Source organism: Morchella importuna (assembly GCF_003444635.1).
Source record: "Morchella importuna strain M04M26 chromosome Unknown Morimp01GS001, whole genome shotgun sequence".
NCBI lineage: Eukaryota > Fungi > Ascomycota > Pezizomycetes > Pezizales > Morchellaceae > Morchella > Morchella importuna.
The window spans coordinates 3,352,509-3,367,001 of record NW_025763398.1 but is presented as its reverse complement, the minus strand read 5'-3'; the positions used below and the strand labels follow the sequence as shown (position 1 = coordinate 3,367,001).

General features: G+C 48.6%; 5 protein-coding genes across 5 annotated transcripts; 1 reads left to right on the top strand and 4 right to left on the bottom strand.

Annotated features, from left to right (window-relative positions):
- Positions 1-694: 694 nt before the first annotated feature.
- On the bottom strand, positions 695-3,565 carry LAJ45_00852 (uncharacterized protein; the record flags this gene model as incomplete). The annotated part of the gene is made up of 8 exons (XM_046110451.1): positions 695-950; positions 1,011-1,416; positions 1,471-1,639; positions 1,697-3,000; positions 3,073-3,127; positions 3,188-3,412; positions 3,478-3,493; positions 3,558-3,565. The coding sequence occupies 8 exons, from the start codon at positions 3,563-3,565 to the stop codon at positions 695-697; spliced, it is 2,439 nt and encodes an 812-aa protein (XP_045977144.1).
- Positions 3,566-5,322: 1,757 nt separating this feature from the next.
- LAJ45_00851 (uncharacterized protein) lies at positions 5,323-6,312 on the bottom strand (the record flags this gene model as incomplete). Its single annotated transcript, XM_046110450.1, has 3 exons — positions 5,323-5,834; positions 5,900-6,089; positions 6,157-6,312. The coding sequence occupies 3 exons, from the start codon at positions 6,310-6,312 to the stop codon at positions 5,323-5,325; spliced, it is 858 nt and encodes a 285-aa protein (XP_045977143.1).
- A 603-nt stretch (positions 6,313-6,915) lies between these two features.
- On the bottom strand, positions 6,916-9,639 carry LAJ45_00850 (uncharacterized protein; the record flags this gene model as incomplete). The annotated part of the gene is made up of 5 exons (XM_046110449.1): positions 6,916-6,988; positions 7,047-8,891; positions 8,944-9,066; positions 9,120-9,277; positions 9,364-9,639. 5 exons carry the CDS (start codon positions 9,637-9,639, stop codon positions 6,916-6,918), a joined length of 2,475 nt encoding a protein of 824 aa, XP_045977142.1.
- A 689-nt stretch (positions 9,640-10,328) lies between these two features.
- Positions 10,329-11,166, bottom strand: LAJ45_00849 (uncharacterized protein; the record flags this gene model as incomplete). Its single annotated transcript, XM_046110448.1, has 2 exons — positions 10,329-10,948; positions 11,007-11,166. The coding sequence occupies 2 exons, from the start codon at positions 11,164-11,166 to the stop codon at positions 10,329-10,331; spliced, it is 780 nt and encodes a 259-aa protein (XP_045977141.1).
- Positions 11,167-12,500: 1,334 nt separating this feature from the next.
- LAJ45_00848 (uncharacterized protein) lies at positions 12,501-14,146 on the top strand (the record flags this gene model as incomplete). The annotated part of the gene is made up of 5 exons (XM_046110447.1): positions 12,501-12,852; positions 12,922-12,963; positions 13,024-13,500; positions 13,572-13,973; positions 14,037-14,146. 5 exons carry the CDS (start codon positions 12,501-12,503, stop codon positions 14,144-14,146), a joined length of 1,383 nt encoding a protein of 460 aa, XP_045977140.1.
- Between the last annotated feature and the right edge of the window lie 347 nt (positions 14,147-14,493).

Sequence of the window (14,493 nt, the reverse complement as noted above, 5' to 3'; positions counted from 1 at the left end):
ATCTTGTTTGACTCTAAGTGTGACCCGGCCCAGCCCAAGGCATTCGATCTCTACATAGACCTCATTCTTATGGCGCAACTTCCGGATCTCTCGATTGGCCCTGGCCTATGACACACAAAATTTGGGATAATTCGTCTTTTTGCTCACTGTTGACCATGGTGCATCTAAATGTAATCGGTTTTTACGACCCCATTTTGTTTGTAGCCAGAGATCTCTCACTCGTGTGTTCATATTATGTGTGGTAGCCGTGTAAGAGTCACCTACTACGTGCCACTTCAATATGAGTCGAGTCTCTCTTGTTCGAACAAGCCTGATTGCGTTCTTCGTGGGAGGTTGGCTTGGAGGTGTTCTTTTGATTGGAGTCACTATTAACGGAGAAAGAAAGTACCTAAAATCGCGGAGAGGCTCCGTATAAGATCTTGGAATTGAACTTTTATCGTATTATATGTTTAGTTGTAATCATGAAATATCACTCGACTGCTATCAATCTATCTGTCGCCCTACTGTACCGCTCTAAGACGTAACCTAGCACTATAGGAGGTCCAGAATTTAAATATCTTGAGGATACCACCATATTTTCAGAACTTTCCTAATAAATATCACAGTGTTACAACCTAATTGGTCTATTTCGCTAACACAAGACAGGCCCGATGGAATCATAATCATTCAGTGTTTATAAATATTTCCCTACTATTCATCGCCCGCCTTTGGCATCTGAAAATCTAATCTCTGTGGTAGAATTTCCCTTCCACAGTCCTGGGGCCGGCAACGCAACCGGCCTCGGAACTGGCGCAGGCAATGGAGTGCCCGGCGCCGCTGGCCTATTCTGCAACGGTGGTGCTGTGACTGGCGGCATCTGTGGCTGCGGATGTGACTCTCGTGTCGGCCTCTGTGGTTGCAGCACAGGTGTCTGCGAGAGGCGTATAGCTTGCATTGCGTTCGTTATCTCACTAGAGCAAATCATCAGTTATCACTCGCCACTAAAAAGAAGGGAATTAAGGTGCACACACTCTTCAAACTGCCCTGCTTCCATTCTTCTCCCATATGTAAAACTTTTACATCCGTCCCTCCATCTTACCATTAGTTTGTTGAGGTCGTTATAGAATTTCCGGCCGACATCAAGGTTGTTCATGATTTCGCGGTATCGTAGGTATGCGTTCTCAAGGCCCTGTAGAGCCCTTTCTCGGTCCTTATTTACGTTTTCTCCTTTACGGCAAGCCAAGAACGAGCTGTTTGCCTCGTATAATCGCTCTATTAGGTCTTGTTGGGCTTCGGATTCTTCAGCTAGAAGGGTGCGCTCTGATGAGTAGTAAAGGGATAGCCGTGACTCAAAAAGGGGCTCAAAGTGAGCAGGCTCGAGTTTGCAGAGAGGATTGGCACGTTCAAGGGAGGAAGCTTCGTTGAGAATTGCGGATGCTGAGGGGAGTTAGTTGAGCGACAGAGGTAGATATAAAAAACAGAGCGAATTACTAATATCATCTGCTTTGGCCTTCTCACGAAGACTCTCAATTTTTCGACGTCTTCTAGACTCAAGTCTAGATACTTCGTTGAGGCATTGCCGTAACTTTCCAACTTCACGATCCATCTTTGGCGTGAGGGTAGCCCTTGCGGAGTTTGGCACAAAGTCTTGAAGAGCCCGCTATCCATGGCATTTTGGTTAGCACATACTACACAGAACACACCAAAAGAAACTCACACTATCCCCTCCTCCCAATAACCCCAACAATCCCTCATTCTCTTCCACCTTATTCTTTACCACCCGGTCACTATTCTCCGCACTCTTCAATATCCCATTATACTCATCCACATGCGCCCAAAGTCCCGCGCCTGCAGTCTTACTCGGCTCTCTAGTCCATCGATCGGTCCCATGCTTCGCTCTGAGCGTATCATCCTCTTTTGCCTCGGCCTCCAACATCTCTACCGCCTCTTGATATATCGCATGGTCAGTCGCCTTTAACTTTGCGATGTCATCTATACTTCTTAACAGTGTGCGAATTCCCCCTTGTTGGTGCATCTCCTCAGCATGAGCAATGATACCTGGGGGAAGACCGAGCGGCTTTTCAAGGGCCTGGAGGGAACCAGGAAGGCCGAGAGATTGAAGCAGGTCATGAAGCTTTGTAGTCAGAGACGAGAGCTCCTCGATTAAAGTGGTATTGACTAGTCTGTCACGACGCTCCGCGTAGATGCTGGCCGCTACGTGAACAGCAAAGGGTACGAGCTTCGAAAATAGCGGAGCACCATATGGGCCTTCCTCTACAAGCAACGTCTGAGATTCTGAGATTTCTTTTGGAATTTTGCTATTCACCATGGGCGCGCGTTGGATCTTTGTCAGTGCGCTCGCCGGTGGGACTGGATTAAGATAAATTAAGTCGTTATCCTTCTCCGCACCCTTCAAAGTGTCTGTAACTTTCTCTTTCAATCCCTGGAGATCACCTAGAACAGTCTTATTAAGGTATCGTGCTTCTTTCAAAGCATCGTTAACCGCATCTAGAGCGTCCTTTAAGCGGGCAACCTCCTCTCCGTATTTACTCTTCTCCAAGCAATCACACGCAGCCCTATACTGCGCTGCCGCAGCAAAGTGGTGGTGCTTGGCGCTCATGTGGTGGATCCACTCGCTGGAGATACTTGCACTCTTGATTGCGAGCTCCCCAGCCGCGTCATAGAAGTCGGATACTTTGGCGGCAAGCTTGGATACTAGACTGTCTTTATGTCCGTCGACAACGGCCTTAAGCCAGAAACATTCCTGCGCCTGGGCAAGCATGAGCTGTTCTACGCACTCGAGGGTAATGGCATCCATATCTTCTGGCGGAGTGGAGCGAAGCTCGGGCAGTACTGAGGTCTTGAGGTACTCCATGACCCCAGCGGCCGCGCAGAAGTAATTACAAGCTACCTTGAGCCCATGTTGAGTATCGCGAGGAGAAGAGGTGGCGAGCTGGGAGTAGAGAGATGCGAGATTATAGAGGATATTTGCGCGCTCAAATTGGAGATTATTTTGCGTCACTGGCGGCGCAATCAGAAACAAACCCAGAGGTGCTCGCAAAGTAAGCGGCGAAGGAAAAAGAGGTTACCTACCAGGTTTATGAGTATTGTATCCTAAAGCTGGATACCATGCAAAATCCGCTCCAATCTGCCATCCCACCATATCGTCAGCATTCTCAAGCAGCTAAATAGCCTCCGAAAGACATACATCGATGGGAAATTTCCCACTAATCCATTGCAGCTGGGCTGCGTAGGCCGATATCTTAGCTATGCCGCTAACGTGCGCTTCCTGAACATGTACGGCGTCGGTACGTAGCTTATCGATTGCGGTGAGGTCCGCAGCGAACATGTCGGGGTGTTGATCATATTTTGTTGATATGTACTGTTTGATCGCATCGGAAAGGCTAAGAAATACGGACTTCCGAAAGGGTAACTGCGGGGGTCAGTAGAGGTTTAATCAGGCGTCTTGGAGGCGGAGATGAACGGTGGGGGAGGTACGTCGAGTATGTTGGAGCTAGTGGGGAAACTTGGTTAGTCTAGGTAGAATTAAGGCAGAAGCGGAGGTTCAGGCAGCTTACGAAGTCATTTTCAGCATGCGAAAAGCGTTAAAGTGGAGGTAATATGAAGGGCACTCTTTGAGTGAGAACACTCAGGGATATCAGTGAGGGCGAGAGGAGAGTCCCCGGTGGCGGGGTTGAACGAGATATGAAGATTCTGGTTGAGGTGCGCATGCATAGGTAGTTGGTAACAGGGCTCACTGGTGGAACGTGCACTGGGGTTCATGTGCCCCTGCTTGGCTACAACCAATGACGTGTTGTTGCTGCATGAAAGACCTACCAACTGGGCCCGGTACACTCTAGAGATGTTCATTCAACTCCACAAAAACCTATTGCTTTCTGAAAACCACCATAGAAATCTTATTGTTTATATTTAACTACGCTAAGACTTGTTCAGTGTTCGCACCGCGAAGAGTGATGGACAACCTAGATACGTTTTTAACCTGGTACCGCGTTAAACTGGGAAATGGGCTGTAGGCATACAAATTGCTGTGAACAAATTTGGTTGTTGATCGCCATACAATTCGTTTCTAGACCTGACGCCGTACTGGGTCAAATACGTTACTCGTAACAATGATGGATCCATGGCTTTAGAAAAGGGTTTGATTGTAGACTTATAGATCATAGTTTACGCTCCTTCCTTCACCTATAGTCGTCCCTGTTGAAAACTGACGTGAATATCCCTTCCCATAGAGATCGAGTGTGCTGAGGCCCTTACTCTACTAGCTAAGGAAAGAACACTTCTGTGAGAGTGATCAGATTGAATAGTTGGTTCTACAAGGCACCTAACCATGAATAGGACGATACACATTGCTTCTCTATTACATTTCATCATCTTAGCGGATCCGGAGCTGAAAAATGAATCCCGGCACCAGGTCTTTGAATGCACTCCTGGAGACTAGGAATGTTGTCCTTGTTTATGGGTGCCAAGACGGTGACTATACTCTACTGCTAGCAAATTCCTTGATTATTTGTTCTAAACCCATCTAGGTCCCATGAATCACTAATCTGTATCTGCTATGGCGTTGTCATTCCCTGCGATAAACTTTCAGCATCCCAGATAATCTCGCTATCAATACACGAAAATGTGTCGAATGTGGATACTCGTAATTTCATAGCGTTTGTGAACACAGCTGGGCCTGCATACACCAAAATCTGGAGCCTCATGCAGGGTTTTGCGGGTATGCAACCCAGTGGTGTTCACAAACGCTATGAAATTACGAGTAGATGCACATATCGAGTGATATTTCATGAGTCAAGCGTATCCGTATCACGCTCCCCCCAAAGGCTCAACCTAACCGGCACATCCTCTGGCCTCCATACATGATAAATTATATGGTTTCTTTTCTAGGGGATTCGCAGTTGCTTCAACTCTCTAGTTCTCTTTAATTTTTCTCGGATTCTATTGGAATAATATCAATTACCTAGCAAGATATCCCAAGGGAGTTGAGACTAAACGTCCGGGAATCCTTCACGAGGCGGATATATCATTTGGTAAGTAGTATCCTGATCGCTTGATTTAGTTGGCGGGTCTTGTCTTCGAGCCTCGATTAATAGTTGATTCTGCCAAAGACATGACGGGATACGAAGATAGGTATTTATTCAACCTCTACAAGAACGCCTACTCTAGGCAGCTATCTAACATGCACTCAAAGATATAAAACTACAAATGGCGCAAAGGTAAAATAAAAGGGGGAAAAAAGAAGAGGTAAAAAAAAAAAAACAGGTAAATATACCCCACTACTCCGCCCACACAAGTGCAGAACCCGCCTCCCAAGCTAGCATCTCATCTCCTCTTCTTCTTCAGCTCCTCATTCAACATCTTCACTCCCTCTTCCACCACCACACCACCACCAACCCTACACTTATTCCACACCTCCCACTCCCACCTCACCACATCCACCTGCGTGCACAAATCCTTCACACACGCCCACTGCCCCACCCACAATATCCACTCCCACAACCTCCTCCCACCCGTCAACCTCTCTAGCCCCCAACTCCCTTCCTCCCCTACCCTCGTCTCCCTCAACCAGGCCGTCACAAGAAACCACCCAACCGCAAATACAACCCCAACCGAATACCCGCACGCCACCTGCATCGGCGTATGATAGTTCAAATACACCCGGCTTCCACTCACTGCCGCAGACCCGGCAACACACAAAATCGACAGCAGCACCTTCTGGTACCGCGGGAGATGGTGGCTCGCGCGGAGATGCAGCCATAGACTGAGGTACACGGCGAAGAAGGCGACGAACTGGGCGTGCGAGGAGGGCATACCATAGCCTTTTCCGTACATCTCTAGAACACCACACACGGGTCAGAATATATACTACACAGGTAAGAGAGGAAAGAGAGAGAGCTACGCTTAGGACGCTGCTGCTTAAAGCACCGCTTCAACACCCAGTTCAACCCCTCGCACGCCAACTGTCCCGCAAGCATCAGCAGAACCTCCAGCTCCCGCTGCGCGACCGACAACGTCGCGTACGAGACCATTAGTGCCTGCGGCACGAGCGCGAGCCATGCGCACAGGAGCGATGCCGGATCATCTGGATTCTAGGACATCCACGGAATTGTTAGCTAGCTATCCTTCTATTCTAGCAGCAACGGGAGAGAGATATACGTAGTAGACGTGTGTAAGGCTCAATGAAGCGAGCGGAGGTTCGAAATGGCTGTCTTCCATGGTGCGCTTCTTGGGGAGTATCGAGCTGTGGGTAGAGATGCTGTGGGATTCGTGGTTTCTCTGCTTGTATGCGCGCCTTGGCAGGATGATTGTCATGGATTCCACGTGGTTGGAATATGGGGTTGTCCTGCCAGGCTTTCTGCGCTACTATTGGCTGGGACAACTGGGACAATGGGAGCGAGTTGTAATTGTGCGGGCGATAAACAAAGGAACCGATCATGATCAGGTGGAGAGGAAGCTCAAATGCCCCTGTATAATTACAATCTGGAGTAATTATTGGAAGTTTGGCTCTAATTAACTACTAATTACCAGCAAAGTCACCTTAATACTGACAGCTGAATTCAGCTAAAACCCTCATATGGATATCGAATACCGAACGCCACGGACTTCTAAAAACTCATAAAACCTTCATTCAAACAGCACACATCACAATTGCGCCACATTTTCATAATAATGTACAGAGAGAAGCTAAAGATAGAAAGAAACGAAAAGAAAAAAAGGAAAGAAGAATAGCAAATAAAGAAGAAACCTAATACGCGTGAATCCGTGAAAAATTACTTTTTTCTTCCCTCAACCTTCACTAGGTACTACTTGTTGTAATCCAAACAAAATCATTGCAGACATATAAAAACCCGATCAAGCACTATTAAGAAAACTAACTACCAAGGAGGAGGACTGGCTACGAGTCGCTGGCCCTGATTAGATCTGAACCTGTTCCACCTCGGTAGTTAAGCTTTCTAGCTTTTTCCTGGTAGATTTTACAAGTACATCTCTGCAAATCACAACTTGTTAGCCACCGACCACTGCTACTGGGAAAGCAGAATACTTACTCTCTATCTAGCAACTCTCTCAAGATCCTCAGTTTCTCCTCCCTGATACTCTCCGGTACATCGTCCTTACGGCCCACTAGCCCACTTCCCTTCCCGCCCTCCACCAGCGGCTTCAACTCCTCTATCATCCTCGCCACCATCTCCTTACGCGCCGCGAGCGCAACCCTCCTCTCTCCACCAACCCTCTCCTCAATCTTCCCCACCTCCTTAAACCACTTCTTCTCCGCATCACTCAGCCCAGTCTCGCTCTTGACAATAAGCAACTTCAGCACCTCATCCGCACGGGACTGTAGCTCCTCCTGCCTCTTAAGATATCGCTCAAGCCGCTCGCGCACATCCTTGCTCTGGATCTTGGCCAGCTGCTCATCGGCCCGGTGGATCGTCTCGATCTGCTTCCGGTACTCGATGCGCTGCAGCGCCGCACGGTCATACATCTCCTGCGCGGCCTCCATGATGCCGTCGTACTCGAGCTTCAGTGTGTCTCGCGCCTTCCTCAAGAACTCGTTACTCTCCGTCGAGAACATGACGGGGCTGCGGACAAGCCGCGGGTTATGCTCTAATGCTTGCTGGAGCAGCTGCGCCAGCTGGCTGCGTTGCCGGAACTGTGCGGAGGGGTTGTACGGCGGGAGCAGGATGTTCATCTTGCGCTGGGTGCTGGAGCTAAGTGCGTTGTTGCGCTGCGAGGTGGACGTGGACATGCGGAGCTGCTCGGCTTTGGCGATGGCTTCGGAGGAGCGGGAGCCGGCGGCGAGGACTTCGTCGAACTCGGCGGCGGCGACGCCCTTGAGTGTCGCCGCGACGAAGATGTAGCCTAGGTAGGCTTCGTAGATGACGACGCTGCCGGCGACGGGGTTGGGGTGGAGGCTTTTGCCGCGGTTGTTGAGGACGACGCTGACGGTACTCTGCGGGCTTTTTTCCAGCGTGAATGTCATAAAGTCGGGGTCCTCATCACGGTCAAGGACGGAAGAGAGCTTGCTGAGCCAGCCCTTCATACTGAAAGAGACGACGCCAGAGCTGTGGTTGATGAACCAGACTTGCTCGCTGCGTGGGTCCGGGACAAATACGGGCCAGTTTGTGGTTGCATTATCTCTACCGGCGTTGAGACCGAGATCGATACTCTCGAAGGCGGCAATAACTGGGAGGTCGGAGAGCTGCTCTTGATGCCTCTTCTTTTTGTCGACCCACTTGGCGCGGAGGAGCTCAAATTCGAGACAAATATCGACCTTGCCGTTAGAATAGAGAACACCAATGATGCCAAGGGACCCAGCTTCCATATGAAAGATGTCGCAGGCGTAGTAGTCGCCTGGGAATTCTACTGGCGGAGGTTGAAAGAGAAAGGGTCCTTGAAGATGCGGTTGTATGTCCTCTTTTGAACGCGCATCTAGCCCTGGGCGTGTGAGGTATGTCTGGTTCTTCTTCCACGGCGTACTCTGTGATGCCCCAAAAGAATTCTCAAGATTTGTTTCTTGGGTCAATATGTCGTTGATCCATTTGGTCTGCTGTCTCAATATGAGCTTTTCCTGCAGACTTGCGTCCTGGTCAATGGATTCTAGGTCTGCGGTGATACTGAGAGATAATTTCTGGAGGTACTCCCGACTTGCCATCCAGCGGGACGGGACCAGCGGGGTAAGAGCGTAGATATCACCACCGCGCATAAGAATATATAGTGTGAATTGGCGCCAGCCTTCTGTACCTTCCCCGAAGCAGCAGGACGCAGGCTCCATCTCGGACTCGTCGGCGGAAAAACCGTTAGTGTAGCGAGCCCGCCCAGAGAGCAAATATAAGTCAATTTCTTGGTCGGCTATGTTGAAGGTGATATCGCGGCCGACCTTGAAGTCGTAGGATCTGTAGATACCTTATTAGTACCTTCAACCTAGGCTCGGGAGAGAAAACTGACCTGATCATACCATCCTTGGACAGTACTACCAACGAAGCGTCGTCGACCCCCAGCGGATGCCATAGCGCACGTACGATCGGGAAGGTTGCTTTATTGTAGACGTTCTCGCCAACCTTATGGAACCTGCCTCTTAGTCAGTAGTAGCCCAGAGCCTAGAACTGAGTATACAAACTTACGCAGGCACCCTCAACTTAGGGTTTTCCATCTTCGACAGCCCTTCCGCGGGGAGTACACAGACCATGAGCTCATTCTCACCGACAATCGCGAGGAACACACCATCTTTGCTGATCTCAAGCTGGCAGATGTCGAAATCCAGCTCTGGCAGATCCAGCCTCTACACCACCGACCTATTAGCCCTCCCACCCACTGCCAAAAAACCAACAGTACTTCCCCCCGTAAAGAATAGAGAAAACTGCGCACCTTGTACTCTCTGTACCCCTCCACACTCTGTTGCGCTGGTTGCCTGGCCTTCAGATCCTGCAAGTCTGCCACCCGCACCTCGTTACCCCGCGCCACAAAGATCTCGGTACCTCTGTTCGCGATGGCCCTTCGTGGGCCTACTGTGGGGGCGTCGTCATTTGCTTCGCTGACAAGTGGGTATGATGTAGGCTTCTCTGGCGGCTTTGAGAAGAGGTCCCAGCCGGTGGAAGGTTTCGCGAGGAAGGGCAGGCTGGTGGACGTGATTGTTAATGTCATCGGATGGGTCTGTCTGTCAGTGTGTGTGTGTGTGTATTGTGAGTCTATCTATATGTATACTATTTGAGTGATCTCGACGCGTTGTGGGAGGGGTGGGTTGTGGTGGGCGGTGGTGGGTTGACGCGCTGTTGGGGCGCTAGGAGGGGAGAGTTGTGTGTGACAAGAGATGATGGTTGCAGTTGTTGCTAGCCTGAGACACGCAGCAGAGGAATGTTTGGTGACCGCTGATAGGCCGGCTCTGCGCTGCAAACAGAATCTACGGACGAGAATATATTAATTATATAGGTTCTAGCTATTACATTAAGATGGCTTTCTTTCGCTGCACTGACTGGTTCACAGATCTCTCGCAAAATATCGACAATGGGACGTTAATCCCTGAATTATTCTTTATGCTATTAACCTGCAAACGCCAGTAATGCTTCTGACAATAATTATCATTTACCCAATGCTTAACTCCGAATTCCTATTCCCAATTATGTATTTCATGCTTCGTGATAACCCGGAACCCCGCAGCTCGTTAATCTTTACTAATGCTTTATGGCCCGTTTAGATTCGGCCTCTCGATAGCTGCCTTTCTTCTCTTAGCAAACTTGCGCTACCTGCAATAGTAGTCTTTGGTTCCTGAGCGCGACTCATTCCGCCTAGGCCTTGGATATATACCCTAACAACCCAAACACCCCAACGGCTCTCTAGTCTTCAGCCGTCTCCATTGTTTCATCATCCTCAGTCTTCACTTTCACTACCTTCTCGGTATCCTCATCCATAGGCTCCTCTTTAATAGGTGCCTCTTTCTCTTTTTCTTTTTCTTTCTCTTTCTCCTTCCCACTACCCTCCTTCTCGTCCTCCTTCTCGTCACCATCCTCCTCCTCCCCTTCACTCTCAAGCTCACTCCCCAGAGCACTATCCCTTGGCTCTAACTCATCCGCATCCTCCAGCATCGCCCTCGTCTTAATATGCGGTAGTGCAATATCACACACTCGCTCCTTCGTCAACAAATCATCAATAAACTCATCCATATGCGTAAGCCTCCACCCGCCCATCCCCCTCACCCTCAGCTTCCGATAATCTGTCATTAGCGGCTCCAGCGTCTTGAAGATATCCACGGCGTTCCACGTCAGCCGAATATAGAACGCCGCGAGCGCGCGCAAGTACTTGAACTCGTCGTCGTGGAGATACGCTAGCACGATCTCACGCTCCGGATGTAGCTGCAGCAGCTTGAACGCGAGGCAGAGGAATGGGGTCGGCTTCTGGTTCGAGTATTGGCCGCCGATGTATGTGAGTTCTACGGCGCGGTCGAGGAGCGTTGCGGCTGTGAGGTGTTAGTTTGGGGCGCAAGAGTGCGAGCGCGCATAGGGAGGGGGAATTACCGTTGAGACCGAAGGCTTGCTCTTTCCAGTAGAGGCTCTCGAAGATGCGCTCGCGGATGATCTTCTCAACGAGCAGGAGAGGGTTGACGCCGTGGACGGTGGCGCCGGTGTATAGTCCTCTGCTGTCCAGCATAGACTTTGCGTCTGCTTGGTGCGCCATTGTGGGTTTATTTGCGGTCGGAGCTACGGAATTACTGGATTACTGGTATAATCGCGGGTTGTGGAATCGCGGGTTTGTGAGGCTCTTGAGACCTGGGAGCTTGTTTTAGGGCGTGCCGGGTAACTGGCGTGGGTCAATGATTGCGCGGTAGGTTCTGCGTCCTGCTGTTAATATCCTTAAAATTGTCGAATTTTGCTACTTTTTAAGGCGAATTCGTGGCTATATTGGGTAGTGGTACTCAAAAGGAGCTCCTGGGCATCCAAAAGACATTTCTGGTCACCAGAACGTTTATCAAATACCCTGGATGCAGTATAACACTTGGAAACAGCTAGGGGGGAATTCCGGAAAGGATATATATTAAATACATGTGCCTAAAAGAAACCGAACTTCTAAACAACACTCATAGATATCTCCCAGTGTTGCTGCTTTGCATAGCCATAAGTTCCTTATATGGTTATAACTATGGACAAGCTCACATACACAGAAATACTACTCTTAGTATGTCCTTAACATAGATTTAGATCGAGTCAAAAGCTGAGGGTCTCATGAATACACATCTACAGCGGGTTGTTACTACAAAGATAAAAAGACTCTAGCTAATTACATATTCAGCTTCTGAATATAGTGTTTCCTGAGTAGGTGCTGGAATCGATTGTAAAGACCTCTTTTCCGCCATTGGTTGCAGATAAGAGAGATAACGAGATCTATCAGCAAAGATCACTCACCTTCTTCATGATTTACGTACAGCACCTTGATCACTTACCAATGTCTTTAGATAAAGAGTGTAAGGTTTAAAGTGGTGACTTATGCCATTACATGGTTTTTTTTACAGGATTCCTCTGACCTACTTAGTCTCATCAATACTTATATGCGGGAGAGGTTATCTGCCCAATATATGGTTGCACTTGCTACTGGAGAAACGGCAGCCTTTCGACCCCACCACGTGCACTACAATATAGCAGTGGGACCACCGACCACTCATTATGAGCTAATACATACCACTTATGCCTCTGGCTTCCATTAGACTACCATTTTCTAAGATATCATGCGTTGTCTGAAAAGTAACAAGGCTCAATATTAGCTTGAATTTCGTGCCTGGTCTTATAGCAGTTTCTTCACGGACCATCACTCGTTTCACAAACCCTAACCCCCATCCAACTAAATATACCAGATGTACCACTAATCAAGACAGATTGTACTTCAAGTAGAGAAATAATTTTATCTTAAATCGCTTATAGTACCAAGCGACGTGGTCTATAGATAAAACGGGACACCAATCCGGCCGTATACACACATTCTACGTCGTACCCGGCCAGACCTACCGCTCATTAATCATGGATTATAAATTTTCCAGAATATTAAAGAGCACCGGAGGAGGTAATAGGGGTAACTATCGGTCGAGTTCAGGATCGTATTCTTCAGGCGCCGGCTATTCTGTAGCTACTGGTACCCATTCGGAGAAAATCAGTTCAAGAACCGTCCTACTCGAGAAGGAGGGCGATGGCGATGTCGATAAATACCCCAATGATCAACAGGATGGGGCTTGGGGAGGTTCTTCACGACATGTCACAATTCGGGAAGAGGGCGACTCAGAGAAAAGTCCTCAGGATTTGGAGAGTGTTAAGGTGATTTCACCAAATGAGGAATGCGCACATTGTGTGGACGATACTGAAAGAATTGATCAGAGTGCGAGTCTTCTGCCTTCCGAATTCCCCGTGTATGTAATTGAATGACGAACTTACTGAGTTCTAATAGCTGCAAGTGTTTACGCACGCACCCCTTCTGTTGGTATTGAGAGTTAGTATTTCAACAGTCTAGCACAATTGGAGAAGTATTTTACTGATGATGGTCCAACAGCGTCAAGTATCTACTCACTGGATCTTCCGACCATCATGTCCGACCAAAATGAGTTCGCGCTCTACCCTAGATTTGGCAAGCTCAACTGTCTAAATCTCCTTCACCTGCAACAGCATCTCTTTGATCTCGAACAGCAGCTCGAGGATCTAAACCTAGAGGAACTCAAGAGTATCGAAGAGGAGGACTTTATTGATAACATGAGGGATGCCTTGGAGGGGACCGAAACGCACGGTGTAAGGCATCGACAACAATCAAGGGTATCGAGAGCATCCTATAGCTCCAACCTCTCAACTAGAAGTGCTGGGTATGGGGGGTCCAGCGCTCAAGAGAAAGCCGATAGAGAGCATGAAGGTTGCAAGTCTCAAGGTCATATTCTTCGGATACCTCACTCTCTAGAGGGGCGAACAAAGGACCTGCCAATAAGTTTGAGAAGGTGCCAGTTGATGGGAGAAGTGGAGGTGACATTAGGGGCTTATAGTGCGTATCTTTCGTTTAATGAATATAATCTACGTATCGTCCTTTACTGAATATTCTCCACTTGAGACTAGACCGAGCCCTTTTGAGCTATTCCCAATTAATTAACCTTCCTAGCGCATCTACGCGAGATAGGCGGGCGCTCAAGGTCTGGCTTCAGCGTGCCGATGACCCTCTTGCCAGAAATTCGGATTCGCTTCGATTCCTGGATGAGGATTCTGCTGATGTGATAGCACTTTGTGCTCGCGATTCAGATATTTTGGAAAACTTTTTCCAATCTCGTCTACTCCGTATACTCGAAAACTGGTCGATCTGGGCTTTCGTATTCCCGTCCATCCGGGGGGCAGTGGCTACAATCAAGCCAACAATCCAATCACGTGCAACCCTTGAGTTCCTGAGGTTTTTCATCTCCTTGGGTGGAGCAGTGCTGATTGTTGCGCCGGTCGTTGTTCTTTATTTTACAAGGTCGGAATGGGGTAGGTTGATGATTATCTGTGTGTGTACAATTGTATTTGCCATCCTGATGCACATGTTTACAGCTTCGGACAAGAAGGAGGTTCTTATGGCAACCACTGGGTATACAGCTGTGCTGGTGGTTTTTGTTGGGTCTGATGCATTTTCGGATGCAACTGCTCCAATGCCTGGCTGAAGGTTGTATGTACATGTTTGTGTTGAAGGTTTGAGCCAAGCTGGAATGGATGTACAGTTGGGTGCACGTAGCAATAGGGTTTGACCCGTAGGCTTGGGGTTAAGGTACTACAGAGCTTGCTAAATCAAGGCATGTCCACAGCAACTTGCTGTTTAAATTCAAGGTCCCGGGGCGGTACTCACAATCAAAGGCATATCGTATCACAATGAAAGATTAGTAGTTTAATGAGAAAACCCAGTTGATGCTAAACCATAGAAACCGTGCTGAAGAATACATATCTTTGGTATCTTTGGGAAGCTGTCAATTCGTTCGCCGATCCCATCCCAAGAAAGTAAATATGCCATGCA